The sequence below is a fragment of the Toxorhynchites rutilus genome, chromosome 2 (assembly GCF_029784135.1).
Source record: "Toxorhynchites rutilus septentrionalis strain SRP chromosome 2, ASM2978413v1, whole genome shotgun sequence".
Taxonomy (NCBI): domain Eukaryota; kingdom Metazoa; phylum Arthropoda; class Insecta; order Diptera; family Culicidae; genus Toxorhynchites; species Toxorhynchites rutilus.
In genome coordinates this window covers 25,752,879-25,777,941 of record NC_073745.1, presented here as the reverse complement: position 1 = coordinate 25,777,941, position 25,063 = coordinate 25,752,879, and the positions used below count along the sequence as shown (strand labels likewise).

Here is a 25,063-nt window from a genome sequence, read left to right as displayed (position 1 = left end):
AGTTGTGACTAGCAATGAACAATACTCTGAATATTAAATTTGTAACCATTTTTTTTGCAGAATAAAGCATTAATTTTGTAAAACAAACAAAGAAACTTGCCGCATCCTCCCGCATGTTTCTACCACCCGTAAAGTTCATGAATTGCACATTTTAATGTTTTGTATACGGAGTTTTCAACTAGCTCCATTTTGAAGCAAAATTTTATGAAAATCTTTTATCATATTTTATCTTAAGCAAATGCTACATGGAAGCTCATGAACACGCTTGCTCTGTCCACCAGACTCAAAATTCCTTGTTCCTTTCTGACCAGATCTCGTATATTACACTCTTGATTGCTTCTTCTTCTTCTTTGTTTTAAGAGACTTTGCAACTTTGCAGTTCATTCGCCTCTAAAGATCTTGATTGCTTCGAACAATGCCTAAATATTGCGTTGTGAGTTCACATTCGATTTTTCTTGGAGAAAGAAAATTGCATCTTTATTCTGTGTCGAAATCTCAACCAAGCAAGTGTTGAAAATAAAATAGAAACAATCTTACCGCAGTTGAATCAAATGTTATCACATACTCGTAGTAAAAGACAACATACGTTTGTATTTTTCCTAAAGTATTTTATTAACATATTTTTCATTTGGTTTTGTTTCCTCTGTCTTAAATCGTTTTCTTAGTTTTTTTTTAATATTTTGTCAGTGTCATACTAGCGTTTCATTTGAATCGGTAGCTACTTAGTCGGAATAACTGAAATAATAATACAATTAAAGCTGACTAACAGTAACAATCTTTGTTCTTTGTTCTCTGGAAACGCGCTTTTCCGCCATCCACTACATTAAACGACTGGACAAAAACGAAAAAGCCTGTTTTTTCTATTCAAGTCAATGAAATCCCTCCCAATAAACTAATCTTGACCGAATTGAGAAGCAAGTTTCACATATTTACTCAACAAACAACTATTTGATTGCCACCTGATGTTCCTGGAATTCGACAGAATGCGGTTCAATTAATTTGTGTGTGGATAATGGAGGATGAGAATATATAAGCTCACGACTTTTCTATCCTAGTTGGAGATTCTACCATTTCCTTCTCAGCGTACATTTCGGTAAAAAGAAGCATTAACAAAACACACTGGTTCGCCTAAAGCTAATACATCTTCTTACATATTTATCTAACCATAGTATTCTGCTGATGCAATATATATAAAATTAACAAAGTCAGCTTCAATCAGCGCTATGGAACTGATACGAAACTTACTACAATATAAATATGTTGTTTGTCTGCATTATAATTCTTTTTTTCTTTTGTTTTGTTTTTATCCGGTCTCTGATTTCGCTCTATAAATAATGTATAGTGTATATTAATATTTATTTTATTTATTACTCAATGTTTCAGCTTTCTTTTATGTATTTTCTGCTCATTGTAAGTACTTTGTTTTTTGAGAATATCCTTTATTCACGTTTATATGTTTCACTACGATATGAGCTATACTCCAAATGGCAAACAAAAACCGTTTATGATTTTTAATTACTCTACCAACGAATGTATGTTGTTTGTTCGCGATCCGATTTGAACAGGTGTGTTTTAGTTAGCCATTCTGACACTTTATTAGTTTATATATTTCTTATGAGCATCTGCATGGTGAATCTGTAGAAAATATTTCAAGTTCTTCATCCATACCGTTTGGTGTGATAAAAAGTGCGCTTTTTATTGCCTTGCCAAATTTTTAATACGCATTCTCCTCTGGGCTTTCATAAGATGTCCTGCTGAATGGGATATAGCCACAAGCTTTGGGTGCTTCAATCAGTTTCGGAGGTCTCTCAGGTGCCTCTGATCCAGTCTGCGACGCGAGCTGTCCGATCTGTACCAGCCGGGAGGTGGGATTTATTGATATACACGTTTCTAATGTTGCACATTTTCGAATGATATACAATGTTGATTGGTTTGATTTCGTAGACTGCCATACAATTAAAAACCAAAACCGGATATGAATTAAGAGGCTGATCTTACAATTCGCGTCACATTCACCAGTTGTATCCTATCCCTTAAACGATAATATCAGTACAGTTTCTACAACAACAACAATCTTCATCGATTGGATTTCTTTTTCCATAGTGTAATTTCGTTTTCCATCTTTAGAATAATGCCACCTAAATTAGCCACCTTATTTAGTGTTTTATTTTAACTGACGAGAGCAGTGAACTGCTAAAAAAATCTAGTGACTGCATCGCATCGAATACCGATTAGTGCCGAGCGGGGAATATGATGAGCACTTCCCTTCTTCTTTTCTACCTCGGGGGAACACACTTTTTTGCCAAACGTGATATATTTTTTAATTTTTTTTCAAGGTTTGATCCGATTGCTTACCTCGTCATTCGCTCCTTACAGATACGTTTGTTTGTTTACAATATTTTTTTTGTTCTCTCATTTATATCATTGTTAGCATTAGAAGTATTATTATCATGATAAATAATGTATCAAGTACTTATACCGATAATATATTTTTTTTTTGTCTCTTATTCTTGATTCCGTCTCGCAATTAACTAACAATATTGTTTGCCTCTAGTTTGAATGTTTGCTTTGTCCTTTCTTTTAACATGTTTCCCTTGTGTTTCACCATTTACTTCCATGTTCCGGAATGCATTTATGTTTGTGTGTGTTTATGTGTGTTTGTTTTCTGCTGTATCAATGTATGTCTTTAGTGTTCTCTTGCAGCGTTTCAAAAAACGTGGGATTAAACTGTTACTTCAATGTTTTCCATTGACATGCTGGAAAATATAGATCTATCACTTCCAAATCATACCTGCTGCTTGAGAATGTATTCTAATCAAGGAGTCATATTCAGGTTTAACTGATTAAAAATCAACGTAACCACGTGTCACTTAAAGCCGGTCAAACTTTTACTACAAGACATACTTGCGACGATGATCAATACACTGCTCCATATTACTTTGTATTCATATATAACCACCAGCCAGCGGATACGGATGCGAACCAGTGTTGCTTAGTATGTGGATGCGTTGAAGTCACCTGCAACGAGAGAAATTAATCAGCAAAAATATCAAGGGTATGGAGTTATTTTTCAACGTTTTAGGGCGCTCGCAATTTGTATGGTATCAAATCAAACTCTTCGCTGAATTCCATCACGTTATCCTCTCTAACAGCATTTGACTTTCACATCGAGAAAATGACTCGTATTTTGAGGTATTTATTTCAAGAACCAACCTATTTCTCTAGTATCTCAATAATGTGTGCAATCAAACATTCCCAGAAACCCCTTGAGCTCATAACAAGTGTGGATGGAGATGTGTTTATTACATTCTTCATAACTATTAGTGTGTTGCAAAAGTGTCTACCAGCGAAGGCGATCCGGGGTAGTGGTAACATCCATACTTCTCACGCTAAAGGTCACGAGTTCAATTCTCACTCCCCCGGCATTCTTCCAAAAATGGAAGTAAAAAGTAACGAACCATCCAAAAAGTGTTGAAAGTCACTATATAAAGGGTGTGTCACATCAAATTGCATCACGGAAAAAACGCTGTAGAAATTCGCCCAGTAGACCGATCCTTTTGAAAATTTTAGACAGTAAAATAAAAACTATTAAACAACTTTTGGCATTTTCTTTTTATTCATACCCAAGCCCGTATGCTCGCACCTTCCTCTTTACCCCGTCCATAAGGTTCTGTACAACGTCAGGTTGTAGTTTTTTTTGAAAAGAAATCCATTTTCTCTTGAAGTCCGCCTCCGATTTGACAACTTTTGGGTTCTTCCGGAGGGCCTGCTTCATAATCGCACAATATTTCTCTATTGGGCGAAGCTCCGGCGCGTTGGGCGGGTTCATTTCCTTTGGTACGAAGGTGACCCCGTTGGCTTCGTACCACTCCAACACGTCCTTTGAATAGTGGCACAAAGCGAGATCCGGCCAGAAGATGGTCGGGCCCTCGTGCTGCTTCAATAGTGGTAGTAAGCGCTTCTGTAGGCGCTCCTTAAGGTAAACCTGCCCGTTTACCGTGCCGGTCATCACGAAGGGGGCGCTCCGCTTTCCGCAAGAGCAGATCGCTTGCCACACCATATACTTTTTGGCAAACTTGGATAGTTTCTGCTTGCGAATCTCCTCTGGAACGCTGAATTTGTCCTTTGCGGAGAAGAACAACAGGCCCGGCAGCTGACGAAAGTCCGCTTTGACGTAGGTTTCGTCGTCCATTACCAGGCAATGCGGCTTCGTCAGCATTTCGGTGTACAGCTTCCGGGCTCGCGTCTTCCCCACCATGTTTTGCCTTTCGTCGCGGTTAGGAGCCTTCTGAACCTTGTATGTACGCAGGCCCTCCCGCTGCTTGGTCCGCTGGACGAATGAACTTGACAAATTCAGCTTATTGGCGACATCCCGGACCGAACTTCTCGGATCACGTCTAAACTGCTTAACTACGCGCTTGTGATCTTTTTCACTGACGGAGCATCCATTTTTGCCGTTCTTCACCTTCTGGTCGTTGGTTAGCTTCTTGAACTATCGTTTTAGTACTCTGCTGACCGTAGATTGGACGATTCCCAGCATCTTACCGATGTCCCGATGTGACAACTCCGGATTCTCGAAATGAGTGCACAGGATTATTTCACGACGCACTTTTTCGTTCGACGACATTTTTCCAAATTTACGAAAAATTGACAGTGAAGCATGGCCAACGTGATATATACACTCTTATCTGATTATTTATTTATTGATTTATTTATTTATATATTTATTTCTCATCTGGCTAGTTGCCTCAATGATATCACATGTACCGATAAGATGAGGAAAAGCCCTTTTGAGTTGTTGGATGTTTTACACAAAAGGGCATAAAAACCTCATATCTTTTCATAATTCCTACTACAAAATATTAACAATAACTAATCACATAGTACAGAGAAAAAACATAAAAACAAACATTCTCATAAATCATAATAATAAAATTAGAGTCATGAATAATAAAATGTATACAGTGAAGCTGCTGATCGTGGTGGTTCTTCAGTATTCCAATGTTGGGTGTTATCCATTTAATAGGGTTCGATTGAATGCTGCAGCAGAAGAGTTAAAATCGAACATCTGATAGACTTCGTTGAATCTTGTCGCCATAAATCGAATGGGGTCGTATTGACCATATGCTGAACGACGACCGTCTAGTAACAGGAAGTCCCGCTGTCGAAGGGCTCTAATAGGTGCATATATATTTAGTTGTGTCAATATTTCCGCTGAGTCAATATCGCCCAAAAGTATTTTTGCGACAAACATAACTTGGGCAACATATCTCCTGCGTTCCAACGTGTCAAGCCCGAGGAGCCTACATCGCTCTTCATACGGTGGTAAATTCAACGGGTCTCGCCATGGAAGACTACGGAGCGCGTATCTAATGATTTTTTTTTGTATTGATTCGAATCTACTTATCCAGTTTAACTGATACGGGCACCACACGATTGCATTTGATTCCAGAATGGAGCGCACCAGTACACAGTAAAGTGACCGAAGACATTGTGGATCACGGAATTCGTTGGATACTTTTAATATAAATCCTAGTTGTCGGTTAGCCTTTGCAATTATGCTGTCATAATGGGGACGAAAAGTCAACCCTGTGTCAAGGATGATTCCCAAGTCGCGTATTTGATCAACACGCACTAGAGGCTCGTTAGAAATATTGTAATTGTGGATGATTGGGTTCAATTTTCGATGAAACGATATTGCGTTGCATTTATGGATACTGATCGTCAATAAATTATTTGTGCACCACTCTTCGAATTCATTGATCCATTGTTGTAGAGTGTAGCAATCTTGGATGTGATTTATGGCTGTGTATATCTTGACATCATCCGCGTAGAAAAGGCGACATCCCGGTGGCAGTAGTTTTGATAACTCGTTGATGAAAATAGAAAATAGAAGAGGTCCTAGATTGCTCCCCTGCGGGACACCTGATATGTTGGTGAAAAATTCAGATGACTCAGATCCAATTCGCACACATAGGTGTCTATTCTGTATTTCAATCGATTCGAAATATTTCGAACGACTTGGTAAATTCCATTCCCTGTTTCGTTCGAGGTGTTTTCAAATTCGAATACCTTTCGTTCGGACTGTTTTGTTTTCGAACATCTTTCATTCGAATCAAACCAAACGTCAAACCCACTTTGTTTATGAAGGAGTGAATAATTTCCGCAGCGGATGAGCGGTGAACTGCAAAAATGTAAGCTAATTTTTAATCATTTTTTTCTTTAAATTAATTTTAACGTTCAACAGGGAAAAAAACAAAAACAAAACAACCACTAAAAATCAGTTCGAGCGGATTGTGCTGCTTCTGGAGCAAGAGCCGGACATAGCAAAGGGTTTCTCCCGAGGAAATTCCGGACCCTACTGGGATGATCTGGCGGCAGAAGTCAATAGTTTGGGACCGCCTATTCGCGATGGAAGTGGATGGAAAAAGGTATATACTAAAACGAATCCGAAACATATGTTTATAGTCTTATTTTTGCCCTGGTTTTCTGTGTAGGTTTGGGCGGACTATAAGTCCGGATTAAAGCGAAAACTCGCTCACAACAAACGGGAGCAGAGGGCGACAGGTGGAGGACCCAATAAAATTATCAATTTGTCCGAGCTGGAGGAGCAGGCAGTTCTACTAACTGGGTTACTTGCGACCGTGGAAGGAATCCCGGGTACCTCATCTCATGGAACACAGTTGGGTTCGCCTTCGGGTGAACCTCAAGCTGCAGACCAGGAAAATTTTATATATTATGGTACTTCCGACGAGTGTGACGGTATCAATAATACCATTCACTTCCAGCCCTCTCAGCCGAAAAAATCCAGACCTTCTACCACGAGGCTATTAGAGCTGCAAGTCGAGCAACAAAACAAATTTCACACCAATGTGAAATCCCTGTTAAAAAACACAAACAAGAATTTGAGTGATCTGGTTCATTATCAGCGCCAATCAGCTCGAGCGATTCTTTCCGTGGATGCCACACTCAAAGAACATCTGAGTGAACAAAAACGACATAACCACGAGATGGAGAAGATCGCGCTGGAGAAATCAATAGCGACAAATCCTTGAAACGCAGATTGCGTATATTTCAGAACATTAGAATAATGTTTCAAAATATCAGTGATCTGATTTTTTATCTTTATATTGTAACTCAAGTATAAAAAAATGAAAAAAAGTTCTAATCGTATTTTTATATCTTTCCATGGAAGAAAAATCTTACTTAATTTTTTCTTTGAAGTTTGTTTGGAATAGCATCAAAATTATATAAACTTTTTTAAAATTCACGAATTTCGCCTATAGTTTATGGAACTTCCTTAACCCCTTCACGTACAACATTGAACTTCACTCGTTGTTTCTCGATGTGAAATAATTACATAGCTTCAGACATATGATGAGGATACCGACAACTGAAGATTATAAAATTTCCGTTATTTAAAAAAAAATTGAATGAGCTAAAAATATAAAATATAATTTGAATATTATAATTAAAATAAAAACGAACGAGTTAGTACGTAGTTATAACTCCTTCGTTTTTATTTTAAACACAACATGTATTTGCTCATCATAGGGCACCCATGTTAGATACCCACACTCAGCAGAGTAGCGGAACGACTCGAAGTGCTCGTTTTGGGCCGTGCTGTTGGAAATTAAATCGTACAGCAAGGGGTTAAAACAACGCAAAAAGTATTAATAATGGTTATTTGAATACTTGGCCTGCTTACGAGAAATCGATAATGACATGTTCTCAAAGTGTTGGCAGGAATAAGAGTAAATAATTCTGCCGAAACCATAGTTAAGTAAGGAAGACACTTCCTTTTCCGGTGGTTGTTATTTATTTGAGCATTTGCAAACAAGTTAGATGAAATTTAACAGTCATAAATATTAATTTAAACAAAAGTTTATTATGTAAACAGCTGCATAACATATTATAACTACTGAGAACGACCAAATTCTAAGCATATATTGTGAAGTGCACAGCATACATTTATAATTTGAGCGCATTTAGTAGGATTGTAGTGAAGTTGTCTCGCGCCAAGGATGCATCTAAACCGATTTTTTAGTAAACCGATTGTCCGCTCGACGATAGCACGACCCAAGGCATGCCTGCGATTAAAATCGCTCTCCAAACTCCCTTCCTCCGCTGCTCTGAATGGCGTTACTAACCAAGGTTCCGATGGATAACCAGCATCACCTGAAAATATTTTATCACACAGTACATACAAGTATACTAAAATATTGTAGTTGAACATTACCTAGAATCTTAGTATTAACTTCACCATTTTGGTGAAGCTGCTCAAAGTGAGTTCTTGCAGGGCTTACACGCCATATATGAGAGTCATGATTAGATCCCTGGAAGGTAGGATCAACGAAACGAATCCTTTGCTGATCGTCACAAACCTATGTTGATAAAAAAGAGTATTTGTTCATTGATTTGTTAATTCAAATACTAATAATACTTACAATCAGAACGTTGAGACTATAAAATCCCTTCCGATTAAAAAACAAATTTCGATTCAGCTTAGGTGGAATAATTTTTACGTGGGTTCCATCCAAACACATAATAACACCCGGAATTGATGTTTTCTGATAGAAGTGTAGTTTAGCACGCCGCTGTTCGTCTTCCGTCATATTTAGGGAAATCCATTTCTTACACAGTGTCCGCTCCAGAATGTTAAGCATTTCAGTCAGCACCTTGGAAAATGTGGGCTGTGCTATGGCAATGTGATAATCTTGCCCTGCTCCATGTTGATAATTTCCTTCAGCAAAGAATCGCAAACATGCTGCGAGTTTCACCTCCGTGGATAGACCACCTTTCCTTGTGGTAAGGCAGTTCTCAATTTCCTCTAAAACGTACCGAAAAGCTTCCTTACTTAGACGAAAACTTTTGATGAATCTGAATAAGGGCAAAATTAATCAATAAGAGAAACAAACATGGGATTTTTGAGACGGATACTTACGCTTCATCAGAAAGTTTCATGAAGTCGGTTGATTTTCGGTGGTTTCGCCGATGGTAGCAAGGCATTCCAATTTCTTCTTGCTCCGCCAAAATCGGTAACAAAACGGAATCCATTGAACGAGAAAATTTTCTCACAAATTTCTCTTAGGATCAAAAATTAACTGAAATTCAACTCGCACTCGCCGCTATTTAATACGGTGTTTCTTTTTGTTTATCGGTTTTTGACAGATCGATGCATATTCGAAATTTTCTAACACTTTCGTTCGAAACGAGCAAAACGATTGGAATAGGGAATGGTAAATTCGAAAACGATCGAAATATCACTTTCGAACGAAATAGAAATCCGTCGGAATACAGAATAGGCACCATAGTCTTCGATCCGTGAGATATGATTTAAACCATCTAATGAGGTCATTCGAAACTCCTAGCTTGTCCAGTTTTATAAGCAGTATCTTATGATCGACTCTATCGAAAGCTGCTTTGAGATCAGTGTATATCACGTCAACTTGTGATCCGGCATCTAGATTGCGCAAGCAGAATGATGTAAACTGCACTAGATTTGTCGAGACAGATCGCTTGGGGTAAAAGCCGTGTTGATCAGCTGTTATGTAATTTTTACAACTTACAAACAATACTTCATTGACGATAATCTCAAATACTTTGGAGCATGCACATAACGATGTAATACCTCGATAGTTTTCAATGTTTTGCTTATTTCCTTTTTTATAAACAGGGAACATAACCGACAATTTCCAATTGGAAGGAAATATACCTTCACGAAGGGACATATTGAAGAGTAGCGTTAAAGGACGAATCAGTGAGCTCAAGCAATGTTTTAAAACGCAGGCCGGAATCCCATCCGGACTAGTTGATGAGAATTTCATTTTAGAGATGGCGCGTTCAACCTTTTGTTGGTTGATAACAACATTTCTCAATTCAAATGCGTTGATAGTGGTGTTTCTACATGCAGCTGCGGCTTGTTCAGCGGAGGCGATAAAACTGTTAAATACACTCTTGAAGTGGGTGGCAAAAAGCCTGCATTTTTCAGAAGAGGAGGAAGCGACATCATGATCTAGGAACATTTCAGCAGAGAGTCCGTTTTCTTTGCGTTTAGAGTTCACGAAATTCCAGAACTGCTTAGGATTTCTTCGAAGGTTGTCTTGAGTGCGGAGAGAATATCGTTTGTACAGATACCGATTGTAAAGGCGATAGCTGTTGCTGGCGCAAACGAATGCCTGCTTACGAAAAGGACACCGGGTTTTTCTATACCAACGAAGAGTTCTTGATCTGATACGTTTTAGGTGTCGTAGATGAGCATTCCCCCATGGCGGTTTGGGAGTAGGTCTTCGAACAGGAACATGTTCCGCCAACGCTTCGTTTACCGACTGTGAGAACTGACTGACGGCATCGTCCACATTCGCTGATTGTTCAAGAAACGTCCAATCTGTTTGATGGAAAACTTCATTCAACGCTACATAGTTAGCTCTACGGTAGTTTAGTTCGACGGTGTTTGAGTGCAGTTCTTCAAATATAGGAGGAATTAGCACTTCAATCTCTACTGAAAGGGCTGGATGACTAGAGTCATTGAGGGTAAGCGGCTCGATGGCTTCAGATAGTTTGCACTGTCCAATCAATGAGTCCGTAATCAACACTAGATCGCAACACTAGATTTACTGCATCATTACCATCGCCAAAACCAAATATCTCCAACGAATGATTGTTCAAGTACGAAGTCTCAATAAAACTAATGGGAAGAAGTCAAAAGGAAGTGAGAGCGAATTGAAAAAATGTGTAGGAGTGAAAACAAACTAAAAATTTAACAAAAATTTAATCTAATAGAAGAAACACCAATTCCAATGAAGACATCATAGGTTCTTTTCAAAACCGTCAACATTTTAATAAAAAGTTATTAATTTATTTATTTTTTTGAGCCAACTAATTCATTTTTCGGGTAGATTACTTGGCGGAAAAGTCACATCACCATTTGAAAAATTCTAACAAATGAAAATGAAACAAAACAGTCTTTCGAATAGTCCTACGTGTGAATTTCGATATTTGTCCCGTAGAAGGACTGTTCGTAAAACGGTTGTTCTTCTGCTTGTGATATGTTACGTATGGTCATTCGGTAGCATCGTGTAAGCACATGAACGACAAACCAGTTTGCAAAACTTAGTTTCGAGAAAAAAGCGTTTTCAATTTTTGGATCCGCGCTCCTTACGCAAATACTTAGATCCACTAATTGGTTTGTAACTTTGGAACGGAGCATCGGACAAACCTGGGACGAAAACTACAGTAAAGTAGACATCCCAGAGAACATTTTAGGCCAGCTTTCATTTTTAGGCTAGTTTCCATAGCGTACTACCTTCTTAACACACAATTAGCAGACAAACTCTTTCCCTGCGAACACTCTGAGCAAAGTTAGAATTCAAATTCCAATCAGTTTATTCGGAAGAAAAATATTTTTTATCTCTTTTGTTTATTTTAGGCATTTTAGCTGTAACAGAGCCGAATCTTAATCGTGTACATGTCACATATTTATCATATTTATAATTAGCACATTACACAGTTGCCATTTTTCGGCGTTAGAGTATTCCCTTCTATACCATTGCATATGGTATACATTTACACAGTAGCCATTTAGGCGTATGAGTTTTCCAGTTAGTCCGGACAGCGGAGACAGTTGATTGATCATTGTTGAGTTATTTATAGAACAGTAACCCGATGTGTCTTGCAGAGCAGAGCAGTTGTATGGATGAATCGATCTTAACGTCAGTTTGGCAACCATGTCCAAGACTAGGCAAAGTTAATTGTAGCTCCCTTTGTAACAAATAATTAGTGTGCTGTTTTTCTTGTTGCAAATCTTTGTTCTAACGGCAGATTATGCATCCCGGATATCTACATAGTACTTTTACAAGTTTCTGTAACTAATCCCTGGAGAAAATCACTCTTGATTACAAGTCTGAAGCTGTGCTGTCCATCGTCCATTGTTCTTGAAACAATATATTGTGTAACAACTAAATGTCTGGCGACGAGAAGAAACGGCTGAGGAGCGGTTCGGCAAATGTAGTCTCTAAGAAGGACATTGACCATTTGGATTTGCCGGGACCTACGTTGGAAAGTGCACTACAAATATTGACTAAACGCTTTGACGAAACCAACAAAAAGATTGACTCAATAAAAACCGACCTCACATCAAAGCTGAACGAGATTCATTTGGTTTTAAAACAACAAATCGACACTATTAAAAGCGACGTCATCAAACTGGAAGGAAGCAACAATGTTGAATTTCAATCATTCCGATCCAATCTCACCATAGTGGGCGATCGTCTTGATTCGGTTACTGAGACCATCCGCCGTATCGAGCTTAGGAACGAGTTGATAGCTGTAGGCATACCGTACGTCTTGAATGAGGACCTTCATCATTACCTACTTAGTATAGTTCGAGCAATTGGTTTCGACGAAAATAAAACATTACACATTCAGTGCAAGCGGTTGCGTTCCGGAAGATTATCCGACGGAGATCAATGTTTTACGCTGCTGCAGTTTTCAATAGCCAGTATACGAGACGAATTCTACGCAAAGTATTTGTCTAAATGCAACTTGAGTCTAAGGCACCTGGTATTTAATCTGGATCGTCGCATCTATATCAATGAAAATCTTACATCCAGTGCAAGGGCCATCAAGCAAGCAGCCTTAAAACAGCGAGTTAACGATCGAGCATCGCATGGAATTTGCAGACCAGGCGAATATTATGCTGCTTGGCTGATAAACAAAACATCGGATCCGCTAGCGAAGGAATTGGAAGCGTGATCATAAAATAAACAACATCCAAGGCCCGCCCGCATGGTGCTGGGTTGACATATTTAGGGTTTAGCTGATAAACGATCATGTTAGCATTAAGAGAAGAATAAAGTTAGTCTTAGTTTGACCGTCAAATGGAATACATCATTTTTTAAAAAGTAATCCCGTACCCGTTTATTTTAAGTAGCGTAAAGAGAAGAAACTGCAATCAGTCACCACAAAACAGGGCATCGTCCATGTAAGAAAGAACGCAAACGGACCACTGGAACCAATAACATCCATTGAGCAATTAGAATAGATTTGTATTTTTGTCAAGTTTTCCACACTGTTATTTGTTGATAACTGTATTAGACGAATAAATTGTAAGAAGAGATGGAGTGAGTTTAGTGTCAAAATTATCCTAAAGCAGCCTAAAAATGATCATTGCTTCGCCTTTGTTAGCTGATGTTCCATTCGGCGAGATGCACCACACATCCTCAATACTCTATTCCAAAAATCGTCATGAATCTTATGTTAAAGGAATTTAAATTCAATGTTTGCCACGCCAATGTTCAAAGTTTGTGAGCTCGTAATTTAAGCAAGTTTGAAGAGATAAAGCAAATGCTGATTGATTCTAAGGTTTCGGTGGCATGTTTTACTGAATCTTGGCTACATGATGCAATAACCGACAGCATGATTCAAATACCTGGTTATCGCCTGGCTCGTAATGACCGTGTGTATAAAAGAGGCGGTGGTGTCGTTATGTATATTCGAGAAGGAATCCAGCATAGGGTTGTGTATGCTCCCGTTATCTCTGAACAGAGTGATAGTATGGCAGAGTGCATTGCCATAGAGTGTGAATTGTTAGATACAAAAATACTAGTCGTTACAATATATAATCCTCCTGAGAGTGAACTATTTCCTTTTCTACGAGATGAGTTGGTAAATCTTACTTTAGATTGTGGCACCGTTGTGTTAACTGGTGATCTGAGTGTTGATTGGCTTCGCCCTAGTTTGAAACGAGATAGACTAGACAACATGTTGCAATCTTTTAATCTTTCTATGGTAAACACTGAACCTACACACTTCCATCGTGATGGATCGTCGCTGATCGACTATATCATCACGAATGATCTTGATAATGTACTAGTTCTAAATCAAGTGTCTGTTCCCGGTGTTTCTAAGCATGACTTGATATTTTGCTCCATTGACATCGATACGCGCCCACTGTCTGTCTTGAAGACATATAGAGATTACACGAGTTTCGATCCAATGATTTTGCGTGAAACGGTGGACCAAATTCCATGGGAGAACTTTTTCAACTCTTCTGATATCGATAGTACTACTCAGTTTTTCATCACGAATATCACGGAAGTTCATGACTATTGTATTCCTGTTCGGACTGCCAGACAACGTACACGATATAATGCATGGTTCAATGATATTATTCGCAGAGGAATTGTAGAGAGAGATCTGGCGTATAGAGACTGGAAGGTCTCGCAGTCTCAACATAAAGATGCGAAAAGAAATGTGTTCAAGAGGCTGAGGAACAGAGTCACGACACTCATTCGGCGAGCAAAACAGGATAGGCTGAACCAGTACTTTAGATCATCTACTTCGTCGGGAGATATTTGGAGGAAGCTAAGAGGCTTAGGCATCGGAGGAAAGAATAAATCACAGGAGCCTTGCGCGTATGATCCGGATGAAGTTAATAATGTTTTTGCTAGTCATTTCACCAGAGATGATGGCACCGATGTGCAACCTTGGACGACCTTCGACGCTGGAGAAGGTTTTTCGTTTCAGAAAGTGCATGATTATGAAGTTGTTAATGCTATTTTCGAAATCAAATCAAATTCGTCTGGGTCTGACGGCATCTCAACTAAATTTTTGAAAATTATCACGCCACTCGTAATCAATCAAATCACCTACTTGTTCAACAGAGTCATTGAAACGTCATCGTTTCCTACACAGTGGAAAAATGCAAAAAGATTCCCTTGCAGAAAAAGAAAAATTTACGTTCCATTGATAATCTGAGACCAATAAGCCTACTCTGTGGTTTATCAGAAGCACTTGAAAAGCTTATTAAAGAACAGATCACTTCATACTTGGATCGACACAACTTACTTTCAGAGCAGCAAGCGGGTTTCAGAAGACATCAAGGTGTGAAAACAGCTCTGGTAAGAGTCTATTATGACATTGCAATTGCAGTAGACAAGAAGCAGAATGCTGTCCTAGTTCTTCTTGATTTCTCGAAAGCATTCGATACCATCTCTCATCGACGTTTATGTATGAAGCCTCGCACTAAATTTTGTTTTCACCAGAATGCTATTTCGCTGATACAATCATACCTTACAGATAGATCTCAAACTGTCTATTGTGGAGATGCTCATTCACATAGCCTGCGGGTCACCTCTGGCGTGCCACAGGGGTCTGTACTTGGACCCTTATTGTTCTCGATCTACATTGATGACCTCTCCAATGTGCTCAGATATTGCCGTGTGCAAATGTTTGCCGATGACGTTCAATTATTCTGTATACAGCCTAGCATGTCAGCTGAGCAATTAATACTCTGTACTAACCGTGATCTAGAACGAGTAATTCATTGGACAAGAGAGAACACACTTCAAGTAAATCCTACGAAGACGAAAGCTTTGATGTTCGGAAATATTCGTTTCCTCGACGGCTTACCAAGAGTGAATATTGAGGGAACTGACTTGGACTTCAGTAATCATGCAAATAATCTTGGTGTCATCTTCCAGAGCAACCTTGGATGGGAAAAAACTGTTTCGTTGCAGTGTGGCAAAATTTATTCTTGCCTTCGTAGTCTGAGAACAACGACTGCTGATTTTCCGCAAAACATCAAAATGAAGCTGTTTAAAACGTTAATACTGCCGCATTTTATATATGGAGATGTAATACACTTTAACATGAGTTCTGCGATGAGATCAAAGCTAGAAGTGGCATTGAACGATTGTGTGAGATACGTGTTCAGTTTAAATCGTATGGCTACAGTGCGCCATTTGCAAAAAGACCTAATTGGTTGCCCCTTCCGTAACTTCTACAACATGCGTGCTTCTTTGTTTCTATTCAGGATATTGAATCGCCAGAGACCTTCCTACTTGTTCTCCAAACTACATCTATCTCGAAGTCAGCGGACCTGCAACCTTGTGGTACCTATCCATAGTACAGCTATGTACGGCAATTCATTTATAGTGAGGAGTGTGGTGAACTGGAATAGTTTACCTTCCAATTTGAGACGTATTAAACATGAAGTAATGTTCAAAAATGGCTGCTTATCATTTTTCAATCAATAGATTAGATTTAAGTTGAATAATATGTAGTAATGGTTGCTAGTCATTGTGTGAACAATTTTGCTGCGTTAGTGACACTTTAAAAGACGAATGTCTTATGTCATGTATTCTGGTTAAATAAAATAAAATAAATAATTCGACCGTGGATCGATCTCCATCGCTGATGATTGTTGCGTGGACGTAGTTATTCTGTAACAACACAAAGATGGTCAATGAGGGCCCTGAGTTTTGAGCTCACGATCGATCACTTACTAAGCGAACTCGCAACCAATATGGCTACGGAGACCCTCTTGAAAAAAATATTGATAGTAATTTTTTATACTCAAAATATGGTACAGATTGGTAAAATGACGGGACAACCAAAAATGCTCGGTAAATTTGGTCAGCCTAATGATATATACAATTGCCTTTGCATTCGCTCGCAAAACATACCTGTTTTTATTGGTTGAATTGCTCAATTGTTTTGCTACTTCCAATGTTAATGTATCAAGCGAAAAAATTGCTGGATAAATTTGGCGTCTAATGGTATATTTTATAATACATATCGTGAGATTTTTTTTTTTTTTTTTTATCTTCGCTTATTTTTCGTCGGCCTATTTCCGCCACTTTAGTGCCAATCACCGACATCAGGGAGGCGACTCCACCTGTTCCTACCTATCAGACTCAACAACTCATGAGCCGGGCCAACTTCTTTTACTTCCGCTCCGAAGGAAGACGTAACCAGAGATTTTTCGCCTCAGAAAATCCCAACGACGCCAGCTGGGATTGAACCCAGGCCGATCGGATTGTGAGGCTGTTACGCTAACCATACAACCACTGGCGCCGTCATATCGTGAGATGATTCTGCGTAATATGCACTTTTCGTTACTTTTTTTTTAGAGTGAGCACCCTACACAAAAATCATAAACGTAGTCCTACGTCAAAATAAAAAATACGGGTCTAATATTATGTGATATAGAACAGTACTACTAATTTTCACAAAAATCTGAGAACCACCGAACCGATAGGTTTGGCATGGAATCACTGTATATGGGCAACCGTTTCCGGAATTGGGAGTACTCGTATTGGGAGTATAGACTCCTCACTGAGTCCAAAGCGTACCCTCGCAAACACCGCTACAGTCGTGCCAAATTCTCGGCATCACTGTATCCGCATGCTTGAGAGAAACGTGCTGTAGACAATGGGCCAGTCCTGGGAATCTCCTGAGTAAACTGATAGTTCACTAGGTATCCGCGTAAAAACGGCATTAATTCGAAAATCCACGTAGAAAACCTCATAAAAAACAGCGGTAAGGAAACCGCATAAAAAAGCTGGGTGTTCAACATCGCTGTAGCGCTGTAGACAATGGGCCAGTCCTGGGAATCTCCTGAGTAAATTGGTAGTTTTCTAGGTATCCGCGTAAAAACGGCGTTAATTCGGAAATCCACGTAGAAAACCTCATAAAAAACAGCGGTAAGGAAACCGCATAAAAACCCTGGTGTACAACATCTTCACTTGAAGTAGCGTTGGCAGAAAGTATTAAACCCCTTCACTACTGATTTGATTTGATTTCACTACTCTGCAGAGCTTTTTAGCGCCATATGTTATGCAAGTACCCACGAGTGAGACTCGATGTTGTACGAGAAAGGAATAATCTTCGGCTGAAAAAAATGCTTACCTTTAGCACAGAAAACAGGGTGAAATGAACATATAAAAGCACCTTTTTCGAATGTTTGAAAATGTTTGTTTGGAGCCAGAGATGCCAGAATTGAAGACATGTCTTCATTTTGAAGACATTTGACTTACTGCGAAGATGGTTTTGGTTTTCAGAAGCCATTTTGAAGACATTATGAAATATGTGAAGGCATTCCAGTTTGATAGCGTACCTGGGGTTTTGAGAGATCTTATTTCCATAAAATTCGACTATTGGCCGAAAATATTGTCAATAGAAAAAGGGCTTTTGTCTCAGTGTCATTCGCTCACATTTTTATTAGTGCCACTTGTTTAGTAATCAACGTAATCAACAGAGACTTTTGTCTCGGGGTCATTCACTTGCTTTTTTCAATTTTTTTCGAGAAAAACCACAAGCATATAGAACGAATTCAACAACAAAGCTACTTTTACTTCAAATTCTGGAGAACTTCCAGTACTTTGAATATATATTGTCTCTAGAAGACATTAGTTCATTTGCTCCCGAGAACTCGAATGTGTGATATTCCGTAAAACACCGGACACATCTTCCATGCAAAACGCCTCACACATCCAACAACTTCTATCTTTTTGCACGCATCCGTCAGAGCTCTCTTTGTTTACAATAAAACCAGAGCTACACTCTAATTCAGGGTACCACATCCTCCCTTGACAGCAACAATAATAAGAAAGAATCAGAGAAGAGAAGTGGAACTTGAGAGAAAAAAGTGGCAACGATTTGTGGCAAGAAAATGTAAACAGTGTAAAAATTGACAGATGGTTTACGCTCTAAAAATTGAACATAATGTTAAGATGTCTCTAAAAGGGTGGGAGACATCATATATAAGGTGGGAGGTTCGTATATAATGTTATTAATGTTAGCATTATCATGATAAACACGGCGAATGGGATAGAAATTACGAACTGAAAATTGAATAAAATATACATATAGACGCTGAAACGCTGTGGACTAATATTTTAATGCATTTTTATTTGTGTATGTATAATGCATTATCAAAATAAACCCATATGTATTGTAATCATAACTTGCTGTGCTATTCATAACAACATTTATGGTCGTATTCCACCAATGATGACAAATGTGTCATTTACGAATGAAGCTTCACCATAGAAGCTGAACATTGGATAAAAAAAATTAAAATGTGGTAAGTGCATCAGTTGAAATATTGACGTGGGACTACGTCTAACCGGAGTATATGGGGGGTAAAATGAAAACCTAAACACAGAACAAGCAGGAAAAAATGAAAGATTCCGAATGCTTATAACTCAAACATTTCTTACTGGATCGACAAGATGTTTGTATTAATTGATAGGGAATATTTCTACGCTTCTATCGCAATTAATAAAATGTTATTTTTCATTAGATGAACAATTGAATAACTGTAAAATGTTAAGCGTTAGCTAAACGCCCTAACTGCCTCATTTTGATTGGCCCGATCTACGGTTTCCCTAACACAGCCATCAAAACCGAGCAGCTTTGGGGAAATCGACAATGCAAATACATGAAAGTCAGAGGTATTTTTGTTCCGACTGAAATGTGTTTCCCTATCACAGACTTCAAATCCATGGAGCGTGAGGAAATCGGCATTGCAAATACATGAAAGTCGGGGGTATTTTTGTTCCGACCGAAATGTGTTTCCCCAACACAGACTTTAGAACCAAGGTGTCTGAGCAAATTCGTGCAAGTCGGGTGCATTTTTGTGCTGACTGAAATGCGTTTGCCTAACACAGACTTCAAAACCAAGATATCTGGGGAAATCAGCTCAGCAAATAAATGCAAACTGCGAGTACTTTTATACTCGCTTGCCTTTGTGCAAACTAGAGTATGTTTCCTTAAAATGGTCTTCCGAGGGTACTTCTGCACTCGCATGTTTTTTTTTGCACTCCGAAAAGTGTTTTCCTAACACGGATTACAAAAGCGGGTACGAACACCACGCTTTGGCTCGGTAATTCAAGATTGTATTGAAGGATATGCCTTCATATCTTCTGCTCACTGAATTTCTACGCATACCATTTGATGATTAGGCAAAATATTGTTAACCATTTGCTGCGATAACGCCTTTTGATTAAGCAATATGCGTTCGACGTACATGTCAAAATCGAAACTGAGTGCCTGAAGTTCATCAAATCAAGCAATTTCGCCGTTCGAGGAATACGTACACTTGAGAGATGCAATCTTCAGAAGGAAACGTAAAATAAAATAATCGTTGATAATTCTTCCGTTCACATATTTTGTCCTAGGCATCATACCAAACGTTAAGGGACTGTCATTTGTAACGAAGAACATAATCTATCACAATGCATGAATTGACCTTATATGGAATCATACATTATTTTTACTCACAAAGCAAATATATTGAATTCAATTGAATTCTGGAATTGTTTCATTCAATCAAAAATTTAATCAATACAAACGAATGATTGCTATGTTAAGGTAGTCCCACGTCAAACTTGCGGTTGTATCATAGATATAACCCACCCATTTTTTCAAAGCATTCTCATCGGAATAAATTGAATGATACACTAATTATACGACTAAATATTTCAGGTACGCCTCAAAAACAACATAAAAATATGATTTCTGAATAAATTTCTTTTTTTTAGTTTCGAACACACCCCGTAAAAAGCCATTTTTATTTTTTAAAATACCCTTTGTTGGTATTGTATCTAGAATTTACAATTTACATGGTAATGAAACGTTAACGTCAATTAGTTTCTAGTAATCAGCTTTTTAGTTGCAGGGGAAACTAACACCAAACTATATTTTTTAGTATTATATATATTCCATGCCAAACCGACATAGGGGTTCTCAGATTTTCGTGTAAATTGGTAGTTTTGTTCCTTATCGTTAAAAAATACCATTCCATTTTAGGGTGGTTCTAGTTTTTCACCTTTTTTCCAAAAATATTTTTTTTCAAAAATTCATATCTTTTGAACTACTAAACCGATTCAGATGATTGACATATCAAATTGGCCAGTAAGCTAGTTTTTTTTAAAATATTATACTTGCCAAAAAAAATAATTTTGTTTTCTTAATTATTGATCATAATTGTTCTTTACTGTTTTCATTGATGGGCGCTATTTCGACGTAGAACTACGTATTTCATTAAGGGTGCCAAATCAGAAAACAGGTCACGTTTTTATGAAATAAATTTAACGTTAATAACTATTTTTGCCACGAACGGATTTTGTCGATTTACATACCAAACGAATCGGAAATTCCCTAAGATTTGTTTGATATGCTATATACATTACAATCCCATGGTCAGTAAAGGATTAAAATTGTTGAAAACTATAACCGTTGGTACATTGGTTCTGTCCATTTGTGTGCTTTCCCGAACAGAGCTGTCAATAACGAGCAACTTATGAACGAGCAACGAAGGGGAAATCGTAAGACTTAAAGTCTCCGTGAACAAAGGAAAAGAAGAAGAACGAAAGGGAATATTTGCCTAGAGTAAAAACAGTGGTTCTCGCTGAGGCAAACTTTCATTCTTCGTGAGGACACCGACTGAACAACATCGTTGCTGAGCGAGCTGGATGGTGAGGAGTGGAGGTGAGTTGAGAAGAACACAAAACAGATATAAGTTTTAAATTTTGCCATGTGAGCTTATGGAAGCTTTGTAGTTCTTTCCATAAATTACAAAAGATTATTTGATTGCGATGAGTTTGTAAGAAATTTAATTCTGCGCAATTTTATATATAACATGTTATTTATTTACCTCTTTCAATAGTGAAAACTATAAAAATGTTGACAATGGTTGAATTAAAGAAGGAAATTCGAGAGCACAATCAAACACAAGTAGAAAAATGCACGATTCCTGCATGTGAGAACTACCTTGGAAAGCCTGGAAGTAAAATATACGTGATTTGTTTTTGAGTTTTAGGTTACATTAGCATCATTTTCTTAGTTCAAAAACAAAATCCAGATGTCTCACCGATCGTTTACGTTTTGCGTTAGATCGCCAATTGCTTCAAGCAATCGATATATGGATATTTGTGTGTGTACGTGCGTGCGTTTTAACGTATTGCGCTTTTGCGACAAGGAGGAAAGATTGAAACAGGTGTTAAGGTTGTGCACCAAAAAATATTTGGGAATACCAAGTTATTCAATAAGTTATAATAAGTTATTGATTTATTTGGGTTCGCGTGCCAGTTGCAAAACTCCCTTCAACTAGGATTGCATTTCAGTTAAACTTGATAATGATGAAGCAGTGCTATTCTTTTCGAGGTTGTTGAGATTGACAGAAAGAGTTTATTTCGTTTATTTAGTAACCGAAAAAGTAAATGTCGTTCTGGAATTTTGTATGTGATTTGGTTTCGCTTGTCAGTAGCAAAACTTTGTCCACTAAGGATGATAACTGCATTTATCTCGAGTATGTATTGTTCTGAGACGACAAGAATGAATCATCAAAAAATAATCGTCAAATGATTCTACAAGAAAAAAATATTTCTGGGCGACCAAACTGGTAGATTGGTTATTTTTAAAATTTCGTAGCATTATAAAATAATATTCGCAGTTATAGTCAAGCGACCTAAATTAAACTACAGCATAGTTCTACGTCAACAACACGGTCGTGTCTTGGACACAACCTCCTATATATTTTTTTATATTTTTTCTCTAAAGTTGAGGATTTTTTAGATAACATGTCCAAAAATGATATCTTCTCCGTTTTTAAATTATGATTTTTCAAATTTAACCTATGGTTCAAAAAAATCATTTTTCTCCTTTTTTTTCCAAAAATGACGTTTTTCAAAAACTCATAACTTTTGATCTACTGAACCGACATAGTTAATTTAAGTCAAAAATTTCACACATGCAAAAAAAAAATTTTAATTTATAAAAATTGTAAGGGGTTGTATCTAGGACACGACCGCATATTTTCGACGTAGAACTACGCAATCACATTATGCAATCCACTTGTTTACCACTTCGAATATTATTCCAGAATGCATCTAAATTATTGTAATAGATTATGTTCTTCGTTACAAATAAATTTGATGAACGTCCTTTTACGTTTGATATGATGCCTAGGACTACAAAAATATGTGAACGGAAGAATCGTCAAACGATCATTGTATTTTACATTTTCCTCTGAAATTATTGCACTTCTCATGTTTACGTAGTTCTCGAACCGCGAAAGTTCATTCGCCTCTAGTATCTGAAATGACGATTTTCCCAGGCTTCTCAGTTTAAAAGTACGTTTTAGGGAAACATATTCCGGTCTGCACAACGACAAACAAGTACAAAAGTACTCAACACCAAAATATTCCCCCAACTTGCAAGTATTCGCAAAGCGGATTCCCCTAGGCACATTAATTTTGAAGTCCGTATTAGGGAAGCACAGCTCAGCGGAAAAAAATACCCCCGACTTGCATGTTTTGACAGAGCGGATTCCCCCAGGCACATTGATTTTTAAGTCCGTGTTAGGGAAAGACAGCTCGGTGGGAACAAAAATACCCCCCGAATACCGGATTTCCACAGGTACATCGATTTTGAAGTCTGTTTTGGGGAAACCGTAGATCGGGTCAATCAAAACTTGGCAGTTAGGGCGTTTAGATAACGCTTGACATTTTACAGTTATTCAATTGTTCATCTCATGAAAAATAACATTTTATTAATTGTGATAGACGCGTAGAAATATTTCCTATCAATTGATGCAAACATCTTTCTTATCTGTTAAGAAAAGTTCGAGTTATAAGCATTCGAAATACGGGTAGGGTTAGCACACAAATCGGCAGAGCAAATGTATGGGAAAAAAGGATGTTCTTCCAGTTTTCATGAATTTAAACCGTTTAGAGATTAGCGAATTGTAATGCATATTAAACAAATCTTCCCGATTCGATTGGCATGCAAATCATGAGAATTCGTTCACAGTGAAAATAGTTATTAACGTTAACTTTATTTCATAAAAACGTGACCTGTTTTCTGATTTGGCACTCTTCCTGAAAGACGTAGTTCTACGTCAAAAAAACAGATACAATTATTAATCACGAAAACAAAATAAATTTTTTTCGCAAGTGCAATATTTTTCCAAAAAATTCTAGGCTTTAATTTGATGTATCGATCATCTGAACCGCTCTAGCAGTTCAAATGTTATGAATTTTTGAGAATAGGAAAAAGGGGAAGAAATTAATATTCAGAACTATCGGTTAACTTTAAAAAATTATAACTCAAAAAAGAAATAAAAAAATGGGTGGGTTATATCTATGATACAACCGCAAGGTTGACGTGGGACTACCTTAGGTTAGCAATCATTCGTTTAAATTCTTGATTGAATGAAACAGTTTCCAAATTCAATTGAATTCAATGCTTTGTGAGTAAAAAGATTGTATATTGCCATGTAAGGTCAATCATGCATTGTGATAGATTATGTTCTTCGTTACAAGTAAATTTAATGTCATACCTTTTACGTTTGGTATGATGCCTAGGACAAAATATATATACGGAAGAACTATCAAACGATTATTTTATTTTACATTTCCCTCTGAATTTTACATCTCTCAAGTGTACGTACTTCTCAAATCGCGAATTTGCTTGAAACTGGAAAGTTCATTCGCTTCTAGTGTCTGCACGATTTTCCCAGGTTCCTAAGTTTAGAAGGTCGTGTTAGGAAAGACATATTCCAGTCTGCAAAAGTACTCGCAGTTTGCATTTATTTGCAGAGCCGATTTCCCCAGAAACATTGGTTTTGAAGTCTGTGTTAGGGAAACACATTTCAATCGGAACAGAAATACCCCCGACTTGTATGAATTCGCAATGCCGATTTCCCCACGCTCCATGGATTTGAAGTCTGTGTTAGGGAAACACATTTCAGTATGAACAAAAATACCTCCGACTTGCCGAATTTGAAATGCCGATTTCCTCCAGAACACATTTCGGTGGGAACAAAAGCTCCCCCTACTTTCATGTGTTTGCAATGCCGATTTCTCCATCGCTGCTTGGGTTTGAAGTCTGTGTTAGGGAACATTTTTCGTTGAGAACAAAAGTCCCCCTACTTTCATGTATTTGCAATGCCGATTCCCCCAAGGCTGCTTGGTTTTGATGGCTGTGTTAGGGAAATCGTAAATCGAGCCAATCAAGACGAGGCAGTTAGGGCGTTTAGATAACGCCTAATATTTTACAGTTATTCAATTGTTTATCTAATGAAAAATAACATTTTGTTAGTTGCGATAGATGCGTAGAACTATTCCCTATCAACTGATGCTAACATCTTTCCGATCCAGTGAGATATGTTCGAGTTATAGGCATTCAAAATCTTGCATTTTTTCCTGCATGTTCTGTGTTCAGGTTTTCATTTTACCCTCCATATATTCCGGTTAGACGTAGTCCCACGTCAAAA

The 25,063-nt window shown here is 37.9% G+C and overlaps 3 protein-coding genes across 3 annotated transcripts in view; 1 reads left to right on the top strand and 2 right to left on the bottom strand.

Annotated features, from left to right (window-relative positions):
• Positions 1-587: 587 nt before the first annotated feature.
• Positions 588-25,063, bottom strand: part of LOC129767568 (synaptogyrin) — a 46,435-nt gene continuing 21,959 nt past the window's right edge. The window contains exon 4 of the mRNA XM_055768603.1: positions 588-3,018. Coding sequence (XP_055624578.1) covers positions 2,993-3,018 — 26 coding nt within the window. The 3' untranslated portion in view covers positions 588-2,992. The remainder of the gene's footprint in view (positions 3,019-25,063) is intronic.
• On the bottom strand, positions 4,350-17,872 carry LOC129767566 (putative nuclease HARBI1). The gene is made up of 4 exons (XM_055768601.1): positions 8,945-17,872; positions 8,448-8,880; positions 8,240-8,384; positions 4,350-8,178 (listed from the first exon to the last, which is right to left on the bottom strand). The coding sequence occupies exons 1-4, from the start codon at positions 9,055-9,057 to the stop codon at positions 7,919-7,921; spliced, it is 951 nt and encodes a 316-aa protein (XP_055624576.1). The 5' UTR covers positions 9,058-17,872; the 3' UTR covers positions 4,350-7,918.
• On the top strand, positions 6,046-7,308 carry LOC129767567 (uncharacterized). The gene is made up of 3 exons (XM_055768602.1): positions 6,046-6,194; positions 6,248-6,431; positions 6,498-7,308. Coding segments are annotated over exons 1-3 (744 nt in total). The 5' UTR covers positions 6,046-6,192; the 3' UTR covers positions 7,056-7,308.